Here is a 23,431-nt window from a genome sequence, read left to right as displayed (position 1 = left end):
TTGTTCGTACAGTGATGGGGACTGAAAAGCCTTTCAACTCTGACTCCAGCTTTTTTTAATAATTTGGTTTGGGGATTCAGTTCCCTGAAGTAGGGTACATCGTGTGGTCAAACAGCTCCATTCTGTGTTGGAAACTGTTTCCAGTTTATATGATAAATATATCTCTTTTCTCTCTTAGATGGGAAAACAGGAAGTTGTAGGCATATCCTGGGGATATAATATTAGGCTTCCAATTCCATAAATTCTACCTGGGAGCAAAAATAATTCCAAGAGGGGAAAAAAACATAGCTCTTAAAACCATCCTATTGTACTGCAGGTATTTCTTTACTCACAGAGAAGAAAGTAAGGTTCTATATTCACAGTCCTCATCCATTAAATAGTAAATAATCAGAGAAGCTTGGTTACTGATTCACTAGGTGTGTATGTTTTGCATAGAAGGTAAACCAACTCAGTATTCAAGTCTGACTCTTGAGAACCATGCTGCGCTACAGAAGCAATAAGGATTTTTTCCTACGCAGTCACAAGCTAGTCCACACTTCCAGTTAGTTAGCCCACACCCTTGGCCCTCTGGCTGCCTGTAGGCTCCCTTGGCCACTCAAGTTCTGTGGAATAGCTGGGCCTAAAATGTGGGGAGCAGACGGCGTGAGAGAAGTCTGGGAGGGGTGGCCAATCCTAGCCAAGAGCTACGTGAGTGCTGGTGCTTCTCCCAGAGGGAGGAGTGTTCCCTGCCCCGTGCATTGCCGCGTGTCTGCACAGACACAAACAGATCAGTGTTCGGTTAAACTGGACTCCGCACAGTCCCTCTTTTCATCCTGCAGAGGAGATGGGGTGCACCGGAGTGTTCCTTAACTGTGGTATCAGTGCTAGGAAGTGGGCAAGAAAACAAGAGGAGGAGTCAGTTGCCATTCACTACAGCCCTAGATGAAGGGCTTTATTTATTCTAAGGGCACTCAAGGGGCCAATTTATTGAAGGGAATAGTATAGTGTCCAATATGCTGTCACTTTCACCCTAGCAACGTGACAAAGTTGGATAAGCAACAAAAATTATAACTTAAAAAATAGATATCTGAGAGTGCAAAGTATTCTAATTGAAGTAAACTCCAGAAAGGGATGAGCTGTTCTTGGGAGAGATGGAATGCACGGCTGTTTTCATCCCAGGGGTATGGCAGGAGCAGAGGCAAGCCTGCCGTAGATGAGGATAAGGAGAAAATAAGCTGGACTTCATATAAACTTTTGAAGGCTACGTGTGGGACAGCCATAAGGATCCCTACTTATAGAGCAAATAAGTACCCGCCTACCCCTAAATCTTTCCCATGAGGCCTTCACTGAGTGAGTACACAGTAAGCTGAAGACTTAAAGCTGGGGAAGATATCTCTACTTCCCCAACGTGCTCAGAGCCTTCATTGAGTACACAGCAGCAGTCAGTACAGTGAAATCTGAGAGCAGGGCAGGAGGGTAGAGAAAGACCCCTTCAAAGCGTAAGGACCCCTCGCTGAGTACATAAATGTGGCCCACCAAGAGCAAAGAGAGCTCTACAGCAGCCCAAAGCTGGTGTCTGGGCTGGATGGCATAGAGAGAGATAGTTGGAGTCTCACCATGCTCAGATCCCAAGTCCTGCGGGAAGGACAGTCCTGATCTCGCTCTCAAAACATTGGTGAGCTGACTTTAACGAAAGCTACAACCAAGCCCAGACCTGGCTTTACAACAGGTTAGACTGACTCAGCTCTCAATTCTAGCAGCCTAACAGAGGAAGAGGCATGTCCCTTTTATGGGTGTACATATTGCCACTCTTACACACAGCATCTGGCATATGACAAAAAATTATAAGACTCAGGAGAAGCAGAAAAATATGACGGGGGGGGGGGGGAAGTCTATAGAAGCAAACCTGCAGATGACCCAGATGTTGAAATTAGCACAGACTGTAAAATCCTTTTCCTAGATGTGTTTAAGGATCTAGTAGAAAAGACAAATTACATTCTTGCATAGATGGAGAATTGCAGCAGAGAACTGAAGGTTTTAAAAAAAGAATGTTTATAAATCGCCCCCTACCCCAAGCAAGGATTACTTTTGGAAACAAATTTCTAGTTATTCTTGGAGAATATATAAATAGCAGCTCCAAAATCAAACCTTTTTTCTGAAGTTATGCATTTCTATTTTCATATAAGCCAGGAATTGAAGTCCACGAGTGAGTGCCCACTATTTACAAGATATTACATGAGAGGTACAAAGAAACGTGAGACTCATTCCTAACCCTCAGGGAAATATAGTTTAGTGAAGAGATGTATGAACTTCACTATCTAAACCAGAACACTCTAATAGAGATACAGATAAGTCTATAAAGACATAAGAAACAGTGAGATTTCTTCTGGCAAGAAAGACCATGGAAGACTTAGTATTTGATCTGGAACTGTAAATGCCTATGTGAAATAGACGGGGCTCACGTCCATTCATGTCAAATCCCTGTATTAATGCCAGGGCTCCAGAATCTTCAGTAGCACACGGACCACTTCATAGCGATGAGAGGACTCATGCAGGCCTGCATTTCCAAAAGGAGATTAGGTGAGAGAACTGGTCATCTAGTAGGAATGGGGTGGGGAGCATAGCAAGTAGGAGTGGGATGAAGTGGAGGAAGGTGGGCGGGGGGGGGGGGGTAAGCATCATGGTTATCAGTATTCTAACATGGCAGGGTTGTATTGCTGGATTTTGTTGGAGATTAAATCACTCCTTCCTCTGTATTCCTTTATGCATGTTGTCTATACCTCTGTCATGGTATTTATTTCATTTATACATTTTTCTCTACCCTTGGGTTCTAAGCTTATTCTGGACAGCCACTCATTTTTTAATGCCCACAGCAACCGACACTGTGCCTTATAAATATTAGAAGCTCAATGAATGTCTGCCCAGTTGAACTGAATCGAATCCTAGGCAGGGTTAATAGGACTTAAACCCAGGTAGTCTGGCTCCAGCATCTGTGCTCTTAATCATGACACTACGTTGATGATGGCTGATGGATAGTCTTGATCAAAGAATCAGCTATAGAATTTTGATTTTATTATTATTATTTTAAATTTCTTTTTCATTGCCCACTATAAGCTCAGAATTTTTATTTTATTATGTCAGCAACGAAGAGCTGATAAAGGTTTTTGCTAAGTGCCACACTTTGGAGTGATTGGGCTTCTGACCTCCGATAGTATTCAGGGTGTGTTAGAGGGAGGGAGAGTCTATCCCAAGTGGACCCAGGGATAAGGCTTGCGCAGTAGTTCCAGCGAGAGGGTGTTAGGCTCGGAACAAAAGCAGGGAAGACTGGAAGGTAGAGATAGGTAGGAGAGGTGAGTGATGCAGTGGGTGATGTCTTACCATCTTGATGAGGACAGTGAGAAAGGAGTTGAAGACATACCTAAATTTTTGAAAGAGCAGCAGGAAAATGAAAAGGTGGTGCTTTTAGTGGAAATAGGGAAGAAGTATAAGTTTTGAAGGGTGGACTGGGGACCGAGAGGACAGTAAATGAGGTAATAAGTGTCCTGTGGGGAAAATTCTTTAATTCACCTCTGTAATCTGTTCTAGCATTCTAGAAATTTCCGTTGACAAGGGTCTTCATATTCATTGTCCCGTTGATATCTGACTTCATCTCTCATAAGCTTATTCAGACTCATTTCCTCTTTCATTCTGAGGGTAGATGAAAGTGATACAATGTCATTGTTCTTAATAAGAACTCTCCCAGAGTGAAAACGTTTACACAACTCCTGTCATACATCAGTTGCCTGTTACTGGTTGTTTGGATTTATAAACAGATTAGATTATAGAGAGATATTAAGGTCTCTGTGTTCTCTGTTGTTTTCATGCCGTGGTGAGTTTAGGCCTAGCTTATTGCTACCCAACTCTGTTTTGTCTACCTGAGATCTATGTGAAAAACAAATTTAAAGAGAAATAGGAGGGAGATAGAAAAATCCAGCTTAAAGTGAGCAGAGAAATTCTCTCTGCCAAACCAGAGGTGCAGTCATTGTCCATAACTCTGAGCCCTTCCTCCTCTTTACTTTATTCTTTTTGGTACCATGTTTAAGCTGCCTTCCTTTCTCCCTGCTGTCTTAATGCTAAGAGGCACTCAAGATGCTTTGTAGTACAGTGACTTATTATACTTGATAAATCCTGCAAACTCTTATAAAGACTTTTGTACACCTTAAGCAATCATATATTATCCATCCAGCTTTTTTTTTCTCCCACAGCTCTTGAGTCTTCAAAGAAAAAAAACCATCTAGATATTTCCTTCTGCCTCTGCCTGATTTAACGACAGGAACTCCAAAGCTAATGTCCCCTCACTTCACTCCAAGGCTACCCACCAGGTTATCTTATCCAAAAGAACAAGTTCTGTTAAGTGTCCTTCAGGGGATTTTGCTGCAAAAAAAAATTTAGTTTAATATAATTCACAACTACTACACTAGTAAAATAATAATAAAGGTTCCCCGCCCCCTTAAGTCATAAAACCACAAAGACAAAGAATAGGAGAAGGAAAAGATAATATAGTAGCAACAAGATTTGGGAATGCTGGAAATCAGGATGGCAAGTGTGAACTGAATCCTAAGCCAGCAGTGAAGGAAGCTGTGCAGCAGCTCTGTTTGCACCCTAGAACCCTTAGAAAGCTTGGCCACTGGTGGCATAAGGTACCCTTAGTGGAGGAGGAGGTAGATCTAAAAATAGGAGGACTGATTGAAAATTGATTTAAGAAACAGTTAGACTCTCAGATCCTCTCTTCCACCTGCTCCCAGAAAAGGAACTGCCATTTCCCTTTATCAGCAGAAGACAGGAGACTTATTTTCTGGAGAGAGTAAAACATGTGGTCTCTGGACTGGTGGACTCCTGCGTAAGAGAGGGCATGGATTTTGAAAAGGGTGGGGAACGAGTGAAGCTTTGCATATCAAATGTTGAAACCTCTGGGCTCCTTGTCCAACTCAGCTCTTGAAGCACCAATCTTACACGCTTCAAGCTTCAGTGTGGAAGATTCATCTCTAGAAAATCCGACCAACCCACAAGAAGAAAATCAATCAGTCCAATTGCATCTCCCTATACTTAAGCCATAGTTGACAAGTCCTACCCTTTGTGCACAGAGGGAACTCACTTTAAGTTGCAAATAACGTAAAGTGAGCGTCCCAGTCTTCCATGTGAACAGCAAGTATGCAAAAAGATTGGAAACCTGCCCCTCCAAATGAATGAGTGAATGAATATCTGTGAGAGTTGAGAGAAGAAACTGTATCCTTGAAAGAAAAAATGATATGGTATTTAGAAAAAGAACCCCTGGAAATTAAAAATGATAGAAGAAATGAAAACCTTAATAGAAGTAGAAAGGATGAAAGATAAAATTGAGGCCACTGCCCATAAAGTAGAACAACAAAAAACAGAACAAAATAAAGGTGCTGGAAAATAAGAAAATCAAGGCATCAGCTTAATAATCTATTATCTGATTAACAGACATTCTAGAAGAGAGAACTGAAAAATCAAGAGGAGAAAATCTTCAAAAATATAATTTGAGAAAATTTCCCAGAACTGAAGGTCATGAGCTTCTAGAGTCAAAGAGTCGAGTGAGGTACCCAACTCAATGGATTAAAATAAGCCCATACTAAGGCATATCATTAGTAATATTCAGAGCACTGTGAAGATGCTAAAAGTTCCAGAAAGGAAACAAGGAAATGGGTCTCATTCTAAGGACAAGGAGTCAGAATTGCGACAATAGAAGCTAGACAATGGACTAAAAGCAACAATGCCTTTCGAGTCTGAAAGGAGATTATTTTCAGCTTAGAATTCTCCTAGCCAAAATTTTACGTGTAAAGATAGAATAAAGACATTTTATGACATGTAAGATCTTACAAAGTTTACTTCCAAAGCATCCTTTTCTAGGAAACTATTGGAAGAGATACTTCACTAAAACAAGAGTGTAAGCCAACAAAGAGGAATACTGGGTTTCTAAGTCAGGTAAAGAGAATCTTCAAGATGATGACACGTGGCCCCCTGATGTCAGCTATTCAGCAGATGCAGAGAGCAAATGGCTGGAAGACCGAGATTACACACAGGGATATTTTTGAAGGAAGCACAAGAAACTGTTAATGGTGGTTACCTTAGAAGTAAAAATGGGAAGGCAGAAAGGGACATCTTTCCTTTTTACTTTATATTTTCATGTAATATTTGCATGTTCACTATAGCATGTATTACTTTGTAATTTTTTTTTTAAGAAAGAAAATATGCCCTCTCCAATGGAGCACCTCCAGTGACAACAGAATTTTCATTCTGTTCAGAACTTGCGAATAATTTGAGAAAATTTCCCAGAACTGAAGCTCATGAACTTCTAGATTCAAAGGGTTCAGTAAAGTCCCCAACTCAACTTTTGCTAAGAAATCTTTGTGTCCTCTAGCCTACCTTCCCAGGTAAATATAGGCTTATACTTTCTCAGTATAAGAAAAGAGCTTGGGAGGGAATGTCTTCTGGGCAGGGAGAAACTGAGCTCTCTCCTAGAAGTAAGCTGTATCCTCCACTTTGGTGTTAGACTTTTCCTAAATGGGCCAAAGGAAGTTTCTTCTGGATTTCTGGACTGCAACAGTCCTCATTTTGCAAGGGCCGTTCCATAAGAGCTCTCTTTGCTCCAAGACCTTGATTACCAATAATTAATCTCAGATGAAAGATTCAGTGCTACAGGCTTCCTCTGTCTTTGACTTAGAGAACATGCTGTGAATAGTTTGTTTGCTTGCTTGCCAGAGATCTTATCTTGACCCAGAAGAGCTGATAGGATCATAAAACCAGCATTGATTTTTTTTTTCCCCTCAGTATTCTTTATCTATAAAATAGGGGGTGTGCTAGCCCAGCCCAGGATAAATGTGAGATTTAATATATGTCAGGAGAGGAAGGAGGGAAAAGGTTGGCTGTCATTTAATAATGGCTGTATTTCATAGTATAAAATTTAAATGACTCCGGAGTGTGTTTAATCCCCATGCTTTCTTTGCTCTTTCTCAATGTATTTGAATAAATCACTACAGAGCAACAAAGCCAAACGTCCAAACCACCCACTTGCCTATTCCCAGCACATGAATTAGAGGGAGGCCAGCTGAGACCTGGGCCAAGCACTTAGATGACTTGTGTGTCTGATTTTTGTTCCGTGATATGAAACTCAAAATAAATCAAGAAGGAAATATTTTTCGGATACCAGCTAATTCACACAAAAATATCTTCAGCCTCTTCAGTCCTCGCACACACGCAAAGCTAATAAACAAACCCATTCTGCACAGATGCGAGGATTTGGAAATTAATCCCTGCAGGCACACACAGATACTCGTGTGTAGCAGTCTTAACTGAACTTTCAGGCAGTAAAACTTGAGTAAAACCTGAAGAACTTTTTAGGGTCCAGAAGACATTGTGAAAGACTTGGAAAACAAGACCTTTGAAGAAAGATTGTAAAAGACAGAATTTGAGCTTAGAAAAGAATGAGTGTGGTCAATGAGAAACGTGAATAGCAAACGAGGGTAGAACAAGAGGAAATTATTAATAGTATACATGGTAGAGGAGGCTATCTGGTTTCAGTGTTAAGAAAAAGTTTTCTGACTGTGAAACTTGTTAAACCCAAAAATGAACAGCCAAGGGAATATTGTAGAGCCCAAGCTGCAATAATACGGAGGCTATAAGTTCACTTAGTACATGAGCAAGGGTTCTCAAATGCAGATGTTTGCAGATGCAGATGTTTAACAACAGTCTGTCCTCCAATACCACAAATCTGATATTCCAAGCAGTTGACAGAGAAATGAAACTGTTCAGCACACATCTGGTACTTCTGCTTGGTCACAGTACCTTACGTTTGGTTAATTTCCCAGAAGAGCAATACATGCTATTTAGAACCAGGGCCTGATCCCAGGAGAGGGTGAACTGTATAAACAGGGGAGCAGTGAGAAATGATAAGTCTAGGGGGTTCTAGAAATGAGAAATTTTTTTCTGGACCTTGTTATCAGGTATGGGAATTTTTAGAAAAGGGGTGGGGTGGGCGAATACCTGGAGAACACATCTAAAAATGAACAAACATATGGTAATTTTAAGAATGAACAAACATACGATAATTTTAAGAGAGGAAATTGGTTTATATAATTAGATTGATTCAAAAATTACCCTGTTTTTATACCTTTCTGTTATATGTCTGTTAAGGAGACATGATGCGTTCACTTGCCAGATAAAGACAGTCTCTTCCTTTTATAAAAGAACATCACCAAATTACAAGGAAGTTTAAGTCACACTTTGAAATACTGGCAGATGCAGGACAAACCCTCAAGCTTTCTTCTTTTGGCCAGTCTATATACTGATGTACAGCCATTCTTCCATCAATATGAAAAACTTATTCTTTGCCTTGGCTTCTGTTTTAACTGCTAACCTTTAACTCTCTCGCCCTGTAGCTGGGATGAGAGTAGCTCCATCAGCAGTGGGCTCAGCGATGCCTCAGACAACCTCAGCTCGGAAGAATTCAATGCCAGCTCCTCGCTCAACTCCCTCCCAACTACTCCCACTGCTTCTCGCAGAAACTCTACAATAGTGGTACGTGAGTTTGCACGCACCCAGGCCCCCACAGGGTAACCTGGGCACTGCGTGTGTATGCACTAGCACATACATACCTGGCCCATGGGATTGGCTCTCATAGGCCTGTGGCCAAGTTCTTTTAGAGCTGGCAACAAAACAAAACAAAACACAAATGTTAAGGCTACCAAACAGTCACTCAAGACAGTAGATATTGTCTTAGTGTCTATACTTACTGCCCACATCAATCTGGAGTGACACATGTGAGAGTTCTTCCAACTGGAGAAGAAAACGAAACCCAGAGATAGATCTGATAGCTGGTCTCTGGAACGCTGGGTAGAAACCCTGGGTTGACTTAATACTCTGGGATGAGCAAAGCCACCTACTAACCAAAATAAATCCCCTTGGCTATCCATTCCCCCACCCCCACATGAGCGTCTCACTCTGCTTTTTTTCCTTCTCTTTAGCTACGCACAGACTCAGAGAAGCGATCTCTGGCAGAAAGTGGGCTGAGCTGGTTTAGTGAATCAGAGGAGAAGGCCCCCAAAAAGCTGGAGTACGACAGCGGTAGCCTAAAGATGGAACCTGGGACTTCTAAGTGGCGGAGAGAACGGCCCGAGAGCTGTGACGATTCATCCAAGGGTGGAGAACTGAAAAAGCCCATCAGCCTGGGGCACCCTGGTTCCCTGAAGAAGGGCAAGACCCCACCAGTGGCTGTCACCTCCCCCATCACTCACACAGCCCAGAGTGCCCTCAAAGTCGCAGGTGAGCCTGGAGTAAAGGAGGGATAAGGGCAAAGACCTTTTTCTTTGGTTGCTTCTCTTCTTTGCGGTCATTAACCCACAGGATGGCAGCAAACATTTGCATAGTGCTTTAACATACATTGTCTTATCTGGTCTTTAGGACAGCCCCATGAGTTTGGAAAGATGGGTATTACTATGTTCATTTTACAGATGTGGACGTAGAAACTCAAAGAGTTGGGTAGCTCTGGATTTCTTTAAAAATAGTACGTGTTTGTATAAGCCATTGCCTTGCCATGCTCAGGAAATGGTATTTTTACTGGGTGTTCATCTTGGGCATTTCACAAAAGACACCACTCTCATCTGTTATGTTGGTGCTGTAGTAAAACAGACATCACAGGTACTAAAACAGATACACCTGTTAAAGTAGTGAATGTTGTGTATCAGAGATTTTAAATTTTAGCTTGTATAAGAATCATAGGGCAGACTAATAAAAATGCAGATTTCAAGACACCATTTTCAAAATTCTCATTTATTAGGTCTCTAGATGGGTTCTCTTTAGAATCTGCATTTTAGAAAACATCTACTGATGACTCTGATTTAGGAACTTCATAAACTAGAGTTTCAATGAAAAAAAAAAGGAACTCAAAGAGGTTGTGAAGTGGCTGGACCAAAATCACACAGCTTGTAAACGGTAGAGGTAGAGGAGAGAGTATGATTTGTTCAGAGACTGGTTGACCTCCCTTCAAACACTTCCCATTGGTTTCTTTTTTTCATCTCCTAAGATGGTCAATCCATGTCCTTGTCTTCATAAGATACTTTCTTGACATCCCAGGAAGGTCCTAAGAAAACAATAAATAAAGTGTCTCCAGCAAAAGAGTTATAGTGTTCCCAGAGTTGGCCCCTTGAGTAACCGTTAGCCTTAATCAGTATCTCCCTCCAGTATCTGGTTACCAGTAGATATGGCCATAGTCTATTCCATTTGCTTCCCCTTCTTTTTTCCCCTTCCTTAACCAGTGTTTAGATGGATGTTCTTGATTATCTTTATGGTTGCCTCTGCCGTTTTAACTCCCAGAGTACCATCCTACTCTGGGAACAGAAAAAAATAAAACAACAAAACAAAATCTTAGCCTCCTCATCCCTCCCACCCAGAGTCCTTCTGGCAAGAAACTTTATCAGCTGAGCTGGTACCTGCTCACCCATATTTGGGCCTCTAAAATTTAACAATACGTGTGACAAACGTTCCCTTCTCCCATGGAGGAAAAGAAAAGGATTTTTAAGGTATTGGTCAGTCTCAGCCACTCTCACCTCATTTCCCGCCCTCTTGTAGGCAAACCCGAGGGCAAAGCTACAGACAAGGCTAAGCTTGCGGTGAAGAGTACCGGGCTGCAGCGCTCCTCTTCCGACGCCGGCCGGGACCGCCTGAGCGAAGCTAAGAAGCCCCCCTCGGGCATCGCCCGCCCCTCCACCTCAGGGTCCTTTGGCTACAAGAAGCCGCCTCCTGCCACAGGCACAGCGACCGTCATGCAGACTGGTGGTTCGGCCACTCTCAGCAAGATCCAGAAGTCCTCGGGCATCCCTGTGAAGCCAGTGAATGGACGCAAGACCAGCTTGGACGTGTCCAACAGCGCAGAGCCGGGATTCCTGGCTCCCGGGGCCCGTTCCAACATCCAGTATCGCAGCCTGCCACGGCCAGCCAAGTCCAGCTCCATGAGCGTGACCGGGGGGCGGGGCGGACCTCGCCCGGTTAGCAGCAGCATCGACCCCAGTCTCCTGAGCACCAAGCAGGGCGGCCTTACGCCCTCCAGACTGAAGGAGCCTTCCAAGGTAGCCAGCGGGCGGACCACGCCAGCCCCCGTCAACCAGACCGATCGGGAGAAGGAGAAGGCCAAAGCCAAGGCCGTGGCCTTGGACTCTGACAACATCTCCCTGAAGAGCATTGGCTCCCCGGAAAGTACTCCCAAGAACCAAGCAAGCCACCCCCCAGCCACCAAGTTGGCAGAGCTGCCACCAACCCCTCTCAGGTACCCAAACTGGGCAGCTTCCTCCTGTCTGTCTGGTCTGTCATTCTCTTGCATATCCCTGTCCCCCCTTGGACTAGGTGAGGCATGGCCTATCCACTCCTGTCTCTAGCCCTTGCCCGAGTCTTCCCCCTCACCCCACTCCCGTCCCCTGTATACCAAGCTTCTTCTCCCTCTTTGAAAACTGTGCTCAAAACTTACCTTGTTTGTACTATTCCCTGATCAGCCCTTAACCCGTCTTCAGCACGTGTATGGGTGATTTTACTGTTTATTTACACACATATACCCATTTGCGTAAATTCACTTGTGTCTCCCACGTGTATATTCTTTCTCCCTTGTTCAGACTAAAGGTGCCCCAGGTCGGGTACCGGGTCTCCTTCCACTGTATTTCACAGCTGCGTTAGGACAAGCCTCTGCACTTAGCAAATAACCAGAAAGCAAAACTGGACACGGATTTCTTTAAGGTCCCACCTGCCTCTCTTTTTGTAATTCTGTTATTCTGAATATTTTGTTTTATCTTCACTTCTCTCAGGGCCACAGCTAAGAGCTTTGTCAAGCCACCCTCACTAGCCAATCTAGACAAGGTCAACTCCAACAGTCTGGATCTGCCATCGTCCAGCGACTCCCACGCTTCAAAGGTCCCAGATCTGCATGCTACAAGCTCAGCAACGGGGGCCCCTCTCCCTTCTTGCTTCACCCCCAGTCCAGCACCCATCCTCAATATTAACTCAGCCAGCTTCTCCCAGGGCCTGGAGCTAATGAGTGGTTTCAGTGTCCCGAAGGAGACCCGCATGTACCCCAAACTCTCAGGCCTGCACAGGAGCATGGAGTCCCTCCAGATGCCAATGAGCCTGCCCAGTGCCTTCCCCAGCAGTGCTCCCATCCCCACGCCACCTGTCCCTGCTGCTCCCCAAGAGGAAGAGACGGAAGAGCTTCCCTGGAGCGGAAGCCCCAGAACCGGGCAGCTGGACAGGTAGGTGGGTCAGGACAGAGCTGAGCCTGGGCCTGAGCCTGCCTCCGTGCCCCAGGCTCATTTTGCCATCAGCAATACCATCCTATGTTTTATTGCCACTTTGTGACTTTTGAAATTTTTCACGTATAATATATTAAGTAATTTCATTTGCTTCACAACAACTCCATGAGGATAGGTAGGATGTTTACAGTTCTGTTTTTAAACTATTATTCTCATCTTGTAAATGGGGAAATCTTGTAAATGTGTACTGGTGCACAAAGAAGTTAAATGACTTCTCCAAGATCTCATGGTTAGTTTAACCTGTCACCCGAGCTTTTGCTTCCTAGTCCAAATTCGTTTCTATTATATTACATCCTACTAGTTTTCACCAACCATAGTATGATCTTTTAAATTCCTAATCAGAAAAAAAACATTTAACATTTCAGATAAATTTCCCAAATGGTAAGCCAAAAAGCAGGCTGTCTCTTTATTTTGTTTATATAGATAAAGGGGCTTACAGTTTGATGTCCTGGGTCCGGGGTCTGTAGCCTCCACACTGATGGTCCCAAACTCTAGTTCCTAAGATGGACCCACATGCTTCTCTCTTTGTTTTATTTCTGCAGTAATCAGCGAGATCGGAACACCCTTCCCAAGAAAGGGCTCAGGTAACCCTTAAGTGTTTTTTTTTTTTCTTCTCTATACCTGTGGCTTCTGGGCTATATGAAAAATCATAATTTGACCTGTTCCAGGCTCCAGTTATGAATTTAGTGACCCTTTTAACTGAATCGTTTATATGTGGTCCTGTACAAATACCACCTAGCACCTTGCCCAGGCTTAGTACTATGTGAGTCAACTTTTACAGCCAAGGTTCTTTTTTTGGTGACAGAGCAGAAACAAGTTTGCACATGGGAATCATACACTTACCTGTATCAGCCTGTGTTATCCCAATCCTGGCTGAACTTCATCTCTGTAATTTTCCTCCCTCAAAGTACAGGGAAAAACAGGCTGCCTCAAGGGTCACTCAGATGCGGGCAAGGGGCAGGACATCCTTGGTCCTCTACTGGTTTTATTGTTTTAAATGAGGCATCTGGGCCGGGCGCTGTGGCTCACGCCTGTAATCCTAGCTCTTGGGAGGCCGAGGCGGGCGGATTGCTCAAGGTCAGGAGTTCAAAACCAGCCTGAGCAAGAGCGAGACCCCGTCTCTACTATAAATAGAAAGAAATTAATTGGCCAACTGATATATATATAAAAAATTAGCCGGGCATGGTGGCGCATGCCTGTAGTCCCAGCTACCCGGGAGGCTAAGGTAGAAGGATCACTCGAGCCCAGGAGTTTGAGGTTGCTGTGAGCTAGGCTGACGCCACGGCACTCACTCTAGCCTGGGCAACAAAGCGAGACTCTGTCTCAAAAAAAAAAAAATGAGGCATCTGGTCGAGGGGTGACCCGACAACTTGAAAGCTCTGCATAGAATGCCGACACTCTGTCCTGAGCTTTGAGGAAGAAGCTGTAATGCCTTCTCCCGTCATTTCTGCCTCCCCCCTGGCCCCCAGGAACCCTGGTGGGAATGCCTGCTGGTCAGTCCGCACCCTGCTTATGGTCCAGGAGTGGGTGCTGAGTCACGGCCTCCTGCTCCCTCCTTAGGCAGCTCTGACTGCTCCTCCCTCTCCTTGTCCTGCTTTCAGGGTCTCCTGGCCCCAGCCTAGCTCAGCTATCCCCTACACCAACTCCACCCCTGTTAGCTCTCCGTGGTTGCCCAGACTGAGTGAGTCTCCTTCTGCTGCCTCCCACAGGTATCAGCTTCAGTCCCAGGAGGAGACCAAGGAGCGGCGACACTCCCACACCATCGGCGGGCTGCCGGAATCCGACGACCAGGCAGAGCTGCCTTCTCCCCCCGCACTCTCCATGTCCTTGAGCGCCAAGGGCCAGCTCACCAACATAGGTCAGTGCTTTCAGTCGCTCACTGTGGCGTGGGGGGAACCAGCGGTCACCCTGCAGGGTGAGGCAAGGCAGGTGGGCTTTGGTTTTCATCTCATACTTTTTACTCACGTTACGTTGGGTTGCTTCATGGTGCCTCAGTTTATCCACCCAATATACTATTGAAGGCAAAGTGCTTCAAGATCTTGAACTGAAAAGCTGCCATTGGGGACAAGCTGTAGTGTCCTTACAGCATCAGCAAGTCTGAATGGTGACATGGAAAAGCCATACACTGAAGCCCGGAGATCAAACCAGTGCAGTGAGCAGGCACGTTGACCTGCCAGAAAGAAGCCACCACGCCCAGAGCTACCAGGGCCAGCTAGTGAAAGGGCAATCCCGGAATGTCAGGCTGGCAGGGAGGAAGGAGAGAAAGGTTGTTGATTGCAAAGGATGGGATCTGCCTCCAAACTCAGAAAAGTCCAGATTCCCCAACGGCTCTGGCTGGGCCTGGGCCATCCCAGCCCTGAAGGCAGAGCTGACTAAGAGGTGTCCCGGCCACACCCTTGCTAAAGCCTAAGGAGAAGGAAAAACTAGGAAAGACGGAAGTGGCTCATGATTCAGAGACAGGGAAGGGAAGAAGCTTCAGCAGAGGGCCTGGCCCTAGCACAGAAGCGACTATCCGGGTTCTGAGAAGCAGCATGCCATGACTGGCCTCATAGGAGCCCCTTTAGGACAGCGCCTGGGATAGGCCTGTTGTTCGCTTGCCCTGTCACTCCAAATCCATCTCTTCTTTCAGCTGAGTAAAAGAGCAGTTAATAAAAGACTAGGACCTAGAACATGCCCATGCGATGACTGTGGGGAATTGGAGGAAAGACTGAGAATCAGGATCATTTTGCGGAAGGGTCACCTGGCCTCTGAAGGGCTGTTAAATGGAGGGTGGGGCCAGCTTGTCCTCCATCTCCACTGGGGACCAGATAAGGAGAAATGCATGTCTGCTGCAGAATGAGGGTCTGGTGAGGCCACAGAGAGCTGTGAAATCTTCTGCCGAGGTCTTTACAGACAGACTAGACATCCCCCTGCCTGTGCGGAGGTGGAGATGGGACAAGGCAGCTCCACGTGGGCGGGAACCCTGAAAGGCTGTGATCCCAGCCAGGGTGAAGGGGGAGGGGTTCTGCAGGTTAACAGGGTTCACCTGATGTTCCACAAGCCTCACAGGACACATCCGCCTGCTCTGTCTGACCCTCAAGGTAGGGGATTGCTAGGCAAAGGGCCATGCTTCTTGATGCGTTAGAGCAGACCCAGTAGCCTAGAGTGACACTGCTTTGTTGGGGGGACACTCACTCCCTTCCGTAGTGCCGAGTCCGTTGGGTCCCATAGCCGAGCCCCCTTCTCTAGCGGGTTCTTTTTCATCATTCGGGTCTGAGTCTTGGTCTGAATCTCAGTCCTCCTGAGCTGCCGGTTGTGTTTGAGAGAACCACAGCATGCCATTTCCATCAGCACATCCGAGTGATGTGGAGGTTTCGGGAAAGCCGCCAGGCCCCCAGCCTGACCTTCAAAAGCAGTGACTCCGAGGCAGGCAGGGTTGTGGGGAGTCTCCTCTCCAGACAGCAGGGTCCTTCTCCGTCAGGGCCTGATCTCCCCAGGAGGGACCCCGCTCCTGACCACGAGCCGGTTGCACACTCCCACTGCCCACCGCCCCCTCCTCTCCTGCCCTCTCCCGTTCGCCTCTCATGCTCCTGCTGCTCCACCCGCCAAGGGACTGGAGAGCTGATGACCCTGCCTCTTTTCCTGCCCTCCCCCTCCCTCTCCTGTCCCCCTTCCCTCTGTCCTTCCAGTGAGTCCCACTGCGGCCACCACGCCAAGAATCACCCGCTCCAACAGCATCCCCACCCACGAGGCGGCCTTCGAGCTGTACAGCGGCTCCCAAATGGGGAGCACCCTGTCCCTGGCCGAGAGACCCAAGGGGATGATTCGGTCAGGATCCTTCCGAGACCCCACGGACGATGGTGAGACTTCATGCCAGCGCGGTTCACGCTCATTCCAGCTCTGCTGGGTCCCCTCACCCACTACCACCTCCACTGCCACCACTGCCACCCCCAGACACACGGATATGATCCACAGAACATCAAGTTGGGCCATTTCAGTTCTTTCTTCCCATACCTTTGAAGGGTCTGGGGGCCCAGAAACCTTGGGTGGCACCATCTAGCACTGGGGCTTTGGGATGGAGCATCTGTCATTGGGGCTGGGGGAGGGGACTCGAGTATGGAAGGGTTAAATGGTACCCCTCAGGATGCTCTGAAACCACAGCTTCTCTCCTGCTCGTTCTAGCAGTAGTCTTTCCTCCCCACAGTCTCTCACGATGTGCAAAAAGATAAAAGGACATAGCTCTTAAATCCTTACAAAGAATTAGGCATCTCATTCCTCTTTCAAGAGTGTTCCAAAGATTAGCCTCAGGGAGGGCCATCTGATGGCTGGTGGTGGTCTGGGCGTTAGCGTTGGTCAGAGCTGGAGGACCAGGCTTACGGCAGGTTAGATCTCCTGTTATTGTTTTCCAGACGCTCATTCCAGGAGCATTCCTTTGCAGGCGTGCTTGAGTTCTCTCCGTAGGCTCGACTGAATAATCAGAACGAGTATTCCTCACTTAAACATTGTTTTCCTCTGAACGCTCCCCACGATCCCAGGCGAGTCCCCCAGTGCTGAGGGGAGGAGGAGGGGCAGGGAGAGTCGCAGTGTTTGCTCTGAGCAGCTCTGACGAGGAGCTCCCCTCTTCTGCAGCTGAAGTGCTCTCCTGATGACAGCTGTCCGTGGAAACCTCCTTTCCCTCTGTGAAACCCTGTGCCCCTGAGCAAGGGAGTGCCATCCCCAGGCTGCCAGGGAAAGCAGGCTGAAAGAGGAGGCTCTCTCCACTTGGGCTGCATCTCCTCGGCAGATACCTGCCTGCTTTGGGCTGTTGTGATACCAGTTGGGCTCCCTGCTCTGTTCTTTCCGTTTGCTCCAGATGCCCTCCAGAATCAGAATCCAAACTCCTGCCATAGTGCTCTTCCCAGGAACCCCCTTGTCTCTGGAATCCTCTGTTAACTCTTTGTTTTCTCCTTCTCTTTCAGTTCATGGCTCAGTGCTGTCCCTGGCCTCCAGTGCCTCCTCCACTTACTCCTCAGTAAGAGCATTAACTTCCCTTCCCCCCCATGCGCTCTCCCCACCATTCCATGCTCTCTAGAGCCTCCCCTGGTTGGATAACTGGGCTGGGGGTGGGACGCTGCTATCTCATCCTGCACCTTATAGATCTGGGGTGGGGTGGGGTGGGGGAAGGTGCCAATCGCTTAGAGCACTCAGCTGGGTGCCTCGAGTCCTCAGTGGTCCTTCTGGTCTCACCCCCAACTCCTGAGCAACCCCTGCTTTGAAACATGGAGAATCCCTTTGTTAAAGAGCCCTTTCCATGCCATGGCAAGTGGGAAGCATGTGTGGCAAGCGAGATGAGTAGGTTGCTAGGGCTCCAGAGCCCTAGTCGTGTATAGAATTGACGGAGTGTTCATTGTAGGGCACCAGCCACAGCATTTGGCTATTAAGTATTCCTTGATTCTTAGATTTGTTTTGCCCCTAACTCTTCACTCCAAGTTGCTGGCAATAACAGCTTTCAGACTGACCAAAGTTTCATTTCCTAGCCTTCCTGGCAGTGACTAAGTTGGCTGGAGATGAGCTCCAGAGCAATCTTTTATTGAAACCCTAGTATAGATCTGAGCTGAGTCCCGAGAGGAGCCAGGGCCAGGAAACAAGAGTTTCAGCCTTTCTGCACCTCTGAATCATGCTCCTTCACGCTCTCTCCCCTACCGTTGGGGCTTGGCTTCTTCACCTCCATAGTAACTGCTTCCTTTCTTTCTCTCTCCTTCTGTGCTCCCTTCTTCAGGCTGAGGAGAGGATGCAATCTGAGGTAGGGTGCCAAAGCCTTTGTCTCTGCTTGTTAACACCACTACACCCCGTTTTCCTTCCAAATCTCATGTGTCTTTTGCCACCAGTAGTTTGTATTTCTCTTCCTTTCACAGCAAATCCGGAAACTTCGTAGGGAACTGGAATCATCCCAGGAAAAAGTGGCCACCCTGACATCTCAGCTTTCTGCCAACGTGAGTGCCATGAAGTAGGGAAAGACCCAGGAGGTTATTTGGGCCGTAGTTCAGCCCAAGAAGGAAAATTATCTGATAAAGTGTCCCCTGGGGTTAGACTCCAAGGGGGGTGGGTGGGTCTCCTTCATAGCTCTACAATAGAGGATTTGAGGATTGTCCTTCCCCTTCTCCTAGCTTCAATTTTATAAGGAACTAGTTTGCCTGCACTCTAATTAATAGGTATGGATGAGTTCATGTCTGATGGTCTTTAAACTCCCTAGAGAGAGAAAAGAGATCGATTATCAGTGGTTCTGCATGGAGGTGGAAACAACCTTGCCGCTGGCCATGGACAAAAGTAGCTATGGATTATAATTACAGAGCCCTTTTCACCACCATGGGGTGTGTTCATGGCTTTGCTCATGCCACGTCATTGAGCAGGCAAAATTGGTCATTAGAATTCTGTCTGGTGACCACAGCACTACTTAGAAACCTAACTCCTTCATTCCCAAGTGCCTTTTCCTAGTAGTCTCCTTGGGCAGTTGGCAGAAACAATCTGAGCTTTAGGTTGAGAGGCAGAATTCTTCGTTTCTGCCCTCGGACTGTCCTTAGTACATCGACTCAGAATGAGTCTCTTTCTTTAGGCCTTAGTTTTTCTACTCTGTGAGATGGGGAGAAATGAAGCCGCCTCCTTCAACTAGGTTGTGGTTGTTTCTCCCTGCGACTGAGTTGCAAACAGAGAACATAAGAGCCCTTTTCCCCCAGAGCTGTAAACAACAGCTGAGCCGGATCTGCAGGAGCTTTCCAAGTGTTTGCACAAAAGTAACCATGTCTGCAATTTCCGCAGTAGTTTCTGGTTTTCTCTCTGCTCTTCCTCTCTGGGGAACCCAGCTGTCAGGCCTGGGGTCTATCCCTTGGAATTAGGTAGAAGAATCTCCACCAAGACTTTGCATGTTTCCAATATATTTCCACAGCAGTTCCCTCACCACACTGGCTATGCTCTTTATTCTCTTTTTCCAAACCCACAATTCATAAGTTGTATACTTAGCAGTTTGTTTGAAGCTCATATCAAGCCCTTTTTTCTACTCCTGGGGACCCATAAGAATTGTAGCATAAACAAGAACCATCTTTTCTCTCCCTTGTGCCATACCCACCAAGGCCAGTGGCCTGGGTCACGTCCCACATACCCCAGGAAATGCATGTCTGGGCGCTGCTGGGGGGAGAGGCGCCAGGGAGGCAGAGAACATTATTATGTCTGATTCATTTACTCTGCAATCTGTCAGCCATCGTGCTGTCAAGGCTGGGCCAGAGCCAAGAAAGTGAATTTAGAGGGTGATTTTTCTTAGAACAGGAAGTTCCATTCGGCTAAGCGAGAATAAACTAAACACCCAGACGCGGTGGGTTCTGAACCTTGAAGGCAGATTTTTGCTGAGGGTCAGAACCCTGCCCTCAAGCAGGAGATGTGATGTCAGGACGCTGGGAAGGTTCCACAGCTCCCTTCAGGATCCCCTGATTCTCACCCAAACTTTTGTCATGTTCCACGGAACCTTCTAGCTCCTGAAGCGGAGGGCACAGCCATACTTAGGAGGGGTCCAGAGCACATGACCCCCTTGCTAGCCTCGCTACAGCGCCGCCGCCACCGCTGAGCCCTGAGGTCCTCCACATACCTGAGTCTTCAGGGCGGGGCCTGCGGGAAGCTTCACAGGAGGGAGAGGAAATGAAGCAGAGGGCGGGGAAACCTGGCCAGCATGAGAGGACGCCCTGGGTGAGGAAAGGCAACACAGAAAAGCACATGGGTTCCCGGTGCTCTCGGGAGTAGATTCCCAAGGACTGCAAACGGTCTGAGCCCAGACACTCGGGGATAGAGAGAAGCAAACACCTAGAGACCTGAGGTCAGGAAGACAAGTTCCCTGTACAGTGGGTGACATGAAACTGCTCAGGTCATGACATGTACCTGCTACGGAGCCCGGGCCGGGACAGATTTGTAGTGAAAGTAGAAGAGGAGGCTCAGAGGGAACTGGCAGAATGGCCTCCACCGTGAGGCATTCTGGTGCAGTGAGGGAAAAGTCGAGTTGACCCGGCAGAGAGGGAGGATCGTGAAGCAGCAAGAATGGTGAGTGTCATAGACGTCCTGGAGCGCTGGGTGAAGGAGTGGCCCAGAATATGTCCGTCACTTCACGATCAGGTCACCAGCTCACTCAGACACTCCGATGATGGCTATTTCTCCATCCCCAAGTGGTCTCCTTTCCAGCCCCCACCTCATGCCCTTCACCTTGCCTGGACATCTTGCATCCAGCTGGCGAGCTAGAGTTCCAGCCATGCTTCACGTGGCCTTGGCTTCACTCGGCTCCTTTCTAGTTGCTGCTTACGCAGAGTCCCTGGCGTCCTTCACACCTCGTGAAACAGGCCTGACACCTAGTGGCCACCCTGTGGACTGCCCCTGGGGTTTCCTGAGCTGCTGCTCTCCAGCCCTGCAAAGTGGAGCCTGAAAGAAACCAGGAAGAGGGAGCAGAGCAAGAATTCTCTCTCTCTCATTCTGCAAAGCAAGAATGAGTTCAGCAATAGAGCCACCCTGGAGCAGAGCAGGAAGAGATGTACCAAACACTGGGGAGTTATTTGGGGCCAGCCACTCCACAATAAAGGACTTAAACCAAAGCAGTAGCAATGACCCCAGAGGTCCAGCCTTCCTACCAAGCCTGCCACCCACATACTGCACACATGGAGGAGAGGGACAGTTTCACCTCTGATAGATGACAGGTACTAGATCTCAAGCCCCCAAGAGCCTCCAAAAACATGCCCCACCCTCAAGCTGGCTTCCTTATTCAAGAAGTGGATTCCTGCCAGAAGGTGTTTTGGATTCCCACTTGTCCTCTCAGGGAAATCAATATTTTAAAATCATCAAGAGGTTTGCTGGCATTGGTCAGCTCAGAGGCACAGAAAACTAGTCAAAACAACTTCCCACTGTCAGTCGTTTCCTTTCCCCCAGCCACTTAGGAACCTCTTCCTGTGTTTGTCTTAGGCTAATCTGGTGGCTGCCTTCGAGCAGAGCCTGGTGAACATGACCTCCCGCCTGCGGCACCTGGCGGAGACTGCGGAGGAGAAGGTGAGAGTGAGCCCGGGGTGGGGAGCACAAGTGCAGTCGGAGGTGCAGTCGGGGTTCTGCTTTCTGGGGAGCGCCAGATTCTCCTGCCCTTATGTCACCCTGGCTCCTCAGCCCACTCCTCGGTACCATGTGTGCATAGTCCTTGTCCTGCTTCCCTGCCCCTCTCCGTCAAGTTTGATAGGATCCCCACTGCCACGCTCCTGCATCGTAAGTGCTCCTGCTAATCCCAACTAATGACGGTATTTTCATTTCTTTCTCAGGACACTGAGCTGCTGGATTTGCGAGAAACCATAGACTTTCTCAAGAAAAAGAACTCTGAGGCCCAGGCCGTCATTCAGGGAGCCCTTAACGCCTCCGAAACCACACCCAAAGGTAGCACATCCAGCCACAGACTGAAGGAGAGCAGGAGTGGGGAGGAAGGAAGATCACTGCAGATTTTATCTGGGCCTACAACATGTCAGGTCCTGTATCAAACTTCTAGAAAGCCAGGGCCCTGAGGTGCCCTTTAGTGTGGTGTCTGCACCGGTCAGTGAGGAGCGCCAGGGGCACCACCCCATCGTCCAGAGCACAGGAGCCCTGAAATCCCCAGGGGCCCCTCCCCAACCTTTAGGTCAGAGCCGAAGTGCCGTCAAAGGCAAGCATTAATATAGCACTTTACATTTTCATACAAATATGTTGTGTGTACACACACACACAATCTTATTTGACCCTCCCTTCAGTTCTCCAGGGGGGATGCAATCTACTCTTCAAATGAGACAACCAAAGTCCATATGGCTACACTGGGCCCAAATGGCAAGTTAGCCGTGGCGTTTAGCAACCAGTCAGGCTTTGCTACGGAAAGTCAAGATCAGCGGCAATCTGATGCCACTACAAGTCTGTGATCGCTAACTCCAGGCAGGCCCTCGGGGTAGCTTGGCCGTCCTCTTAGTTGTCCACAGTCAGTTTTCTTTTTTATTCCTCTATCAGCAGTTCCCAGCTTTCTTCATCTTTCTCAAGCCCCTCATCCCACCACTGACTTGCCTCACTCTGAACATGGCCTTTGTCCCCTCCTCAGTTAAGAAAACGAACATCATCAAGTGAGAACGCCATTGACTTTCCCCCACTCCATCAGCTTGTATTCACCCAATCCTTACTTACTCATCTATTTTGTAAGAAGGAGCTGTCCCTTCTGGCTCTTACCTAATGCTTTGGGCTTCTCCCCCTAGCAGTTAGACCCCCCACACACACACACACACTCTCTCTCTCTCTCTTCCACCTCTCCAATCTCTTGTTCTCTATTCACTCCTACCCTGCTTATAAACCTGTAAAATCTCTTTTATCTTTAAGGGGGAAAATATATCAGCCTGTGTTCTTTCTAAGTATAACCTTGTCTCTTTCCTTCCTTCACAGTCAACCCCACCTTTCCACCTCCCTTTCACACCTCACCTCACTATAATTGTGCTTCTGTCATTATCACCTACCAAAGGCACTGTCACTAACGTCACTAGTGTGACCCCCCATTTTTCCAAAACTCAGCTTAAAATTTTTAGTCCTTACTTATGTAAAGTGGAGATAATAATACCTAACCAGAAATTTGTTGTATTCAATCAGTGAATGTATGTGGACATTGACCGCAGTGCCAGGCATGTAACAGGTACTCAAAAAAGGTCTCTCGGCTGGGCACAGTGGCTCATGCCTGCTATCTTAGCAGTCTGGGAGGCCAAGGAGGAAGGATTGCTTGAGGCCAGGAGTTCCAGAAGTTCCAGACCATCCTGAACAAGAGCGAGACTCCATCTCTATAAAAAATAGAAAAATCAGCTTGGTGTAGTGTGCATACCTGTAGTCCCAGTTACTAGGAAGGCTGAGGAAGAAAGATCCCTTGAGCCCAGGAGTTGGAGGTTGCAGTGAGCTATGATGACAACACTACACTCTAGCCCAGGCAACACAGCAAGACCCTGTCTTGGGAAAAAAAAAACTTCTTCTGCGCACACGCGCACACACACACACACACACACACGCGCACACACTCACTGCTGATCCTCCAAGATCTCCAAGATTTGGCCCATTTAACACTTCCTTTCTTCATTAAATTC

The 23,431-nt window shown here is 47.4% G+C and overlaps 1 protein-coding gene across 3 annotated transcripts in view; it reads left to right on the top strand.

Moving 5' to 3' along the window:
* The window catches only part of NAV1 (neuron navigator 1), a 233,120-nt gene that overhangs the window by 191,711 nt on the left and 17,978 nt on the right, over positions 1-23,431 (top strand). For 2 of the 3 annotated variants that reach the window (XM_075996963.1, XM_075996965.1), the window contains 12 exons: positions 8,418-8,556; positions 9,003-9,300; positions 10,606-11,299; positions 11,829-12,269; positions 12,872-12,913; positions 14,039-14,187; positions 15,998-16,168; positions 17,267-17,319; positions 18,067-18,090; positions 18,203-18,280; positions 21,276-21,359; positions 21,620-21,731. In XM_075996963.1, coding sequence (XP_075853078.1) covers positions 8,418-8,556; positions 9,003-9,300; positions 10,606-11,299; positions 11,829-12,269; positions 12,872-12,913; positions 14,039-14,187; positions 15,998-16,168; positions 17,267-17,319; positions 18,067-18,090; positions 18,203-18,280; positions 21,276-21,359; positions 21,620-21,731 — 2,285 coding nt within the window. The remainder of the gene's footprint in view (positions 1-8,417; positions 8,557-9,002; positions 9,301-10,605; positions 11,300-11,828; positions 12,270-12,871; positions 12,914-14,038; positions 14,188-15,997; positions 16,169-17,266; positions 17,320-18,066; positions 18,091-18,202; positions 18,281-21,275; positions 21,360-21,619; positions 21,732-23,431) is intronic. The other variant, XM_075996964.1, reaches the window with a different exon arrangement.

The sequence above is a fragment of the Microcebus murinus genome, chromosome 23, assembly GCF_040939455.1.
Source record: "Microcebus murinus isolate Inina chromosome 23, M.murinus_Inina_mat1.0, whole genome shotgun sequence".
Classification (NCBI taxonomy): Eukaryota; Metazoa; Chordata; class Mammalia; order Primates; family Cheirogaleidae; genus Microcebus; species Microcebus murinus.
Note: the sequence above shows the minus strand (reverse complement) of the source record. Positions and strands in the feature narration are given on the sequence as shown.